Source organism: Perkinsus marinus (assembly GCF_000006405.1).
Source record: "Perkinsus marinus ATCC 50983 genomic scaffold scf_1104296936896, whole genome shotgun sequence".
NCBI classification, from domain to species: Eukaryota; Perkinsozoa; order Perkinsida; family Perkinsidae; genus Perkinsus; species Perkinsus marinus.
Genome location: NW_003214011.1, coordinates 1 through 1,979, shown reverse-complemented (window position 1 = coordinate 1,979; position 1,979 = coordinate 1). Strand labels below are relative to the sequence as shown.

Genomic DNA, 1,979 nt, shown 5'->3' with positions numbered 1-1,979 from the left:
GACTGCACCAGACCATCCAGTGGTCGGTGGGGTAGGGTATTTGATGGATACTGTTCACACGGATAGCCAACAGTTCGATCAAGCCGTCCCCAGACGCACTACACAATCACTCAAAGAAGCGCGGCATTGCAGGAAGATCAAGGTGTGATCCCCCCGGCGCTCGCGAACGGAGGTTGTGTACGGTCCCCTTCTTCAGGGTCCTAGATCCGACGTCGTTCAGTAATCGCTCTTCTCACACGCCCAAGCGTGTTTGCTAACATGTGGCGGTCGCACTGAATCTTCCTGCTGTCCCCTACACTTCATTTCTTGTGTTGTGACCAGACTCTACGGTGAATCGTCAGCTGAGTCTGACCAGAACAAAACCCGGGCCCTTAAGCAGTAGTTCGTGAGTGTCTGGAAGTGATCACTTTCCAGTGGTTACCATTCGAATATTCAATGGCTTCTTACCCCCGACAAATCTTGCAGATAGTCCTGCTAGTGATCATCCTAGTCTTAATAATTCGATTCTGGGAAGCGGACTTCACTGGGCTAGCCCAGCTAGAACGAGTCGCCGACGCGGACAAGCTCAATGCGGCAACTGCACCGCTGTCTGCTCGTTATGCTGCACTTGTACACGGAAAGGAAGAAGCCGAATGCAAGGGTGGCCCTGTGCTCGTTTTAGTGGTATCTGGGGCGCCCCGATCTGAGCTGATCGCCCGAGATGATTCATGTTCGAAGAAGTTCGACGTAGTTAAAGCCCCGTTCAAGGCACCTGGGCCGCTGACGGTCCTCAAATATCTTGAGCAGATTCCAAGGAAGTATACCTGGGTAGTTCTTATCAGCTCAACGTCGAAGATTCGCCCGTCACTGTTCCTACGCCTTTGCAGAACCCTCCATGTAGGCGAGGTGTATGGCGTAGGCGAGAACGGAGAGGGTAAATGGTTCAAGCACAAGTCTATCGTACCCTCCTTTGGGGCTGGGGTTGTCCTCTCTGGGGACTTTGCTCGGAGCATCGACACCAAGAAAGGGAAGATCTCGAAGGAAGGGTCAAGCTGCCGACGAGAGCACGGCTTCTATCATGAGCACTTCCTTGCTGCCTGTCTTCAGAAACACTTTTCGATCAACATCACTGATAGCGACGGGCTCCTCGGCTGCCCAGGGTGCGCAACAGAATCACTCCCAGGCCGGTGTCTCAATACAGAGACTGCGGAGGAGCTATTGAGGAGCACAGTTTTCACTTTAATGACTGACAGTCCTCAAGAATGCCGTATTGCCATGGATGCCTGGGCAGCCCCTTTGACGAATCGAACCTACGTTTTCTCGAGCAAGAACGTGAGTGATATACGAAGTGCGTGCCCGCAAGCTAACGTCATTGAAGTGGTGGATGAACACTTCATGGGTTGGAAGCATAAACGGCCGTACGAACAACGACCTTTCGTAATTCTCGAGTGGATTGTCCGCAAATTCAACGAGGATGAAATCAAGTACATTGTTGGTTTCGATTCTGACACAGCATGGAACCTCAACTTGCTACCCAGCCTGCTGGCCGACTTACAGCCACCCCGGCTCAGCATGCACGGTTACATGTACAAGGCTTGGGGCACGACCTACCCTACTGGTGGAGCCGGGGTGATACTAACAATGTCAGCCGCGCACGCCCTTGTCAATGCTGCTAACAGTGGCAGTTGTAAGATGAGCAACACTAACTTTGACGTCATGCTAGGCAGATGCGCTGATGCTGCCAACGTCGAACGAGTTCACGTTGAAGGTATGTGGCAGCAACCTGTAGGCACTCTACCTAAGAGCGTCCTCACTGCACCATGGGGAGTCCTTTCAGTACACAAGTACAAGAGCCCACAAGAAGTCGCTGAGGCCTTCAGTTTGAGCGGTCCATGCCAGTGAATACTCTCTTTCGGAAGAGTCCCAGTCTTGTGTTCAACGGTTGTTCTGGCTTCAGCCCGATGAGATCAGGAACGCTGCAATCACAATATTGCGAGATC

General features: G+C 52.4%; 1 protein-coding gene across 1 annotated transcript; it reads left to right on the top strand.

Moving 5' to 3' along the window:
- Positions 1 to 435: 435 nt before the first annotated feature.
- Pmar_PMAR020345 (hypothetical protein) lies at positions 436 to 1,881 on the top strand (the record flags this gene model as incomplete). Its single annotated transcript, XM_002783642.1, has 1 exon — positions 436 to 1,881. One exon carries the CDS (start codon positions 436 to 438, stop codon positions 1,879 to 1,881), a length of 1,446 nt encoding a protein of 481 aa, XP_002783688.1.
- Positions 1,882 to 1,979: the final 98 nt, after the last annotated feature.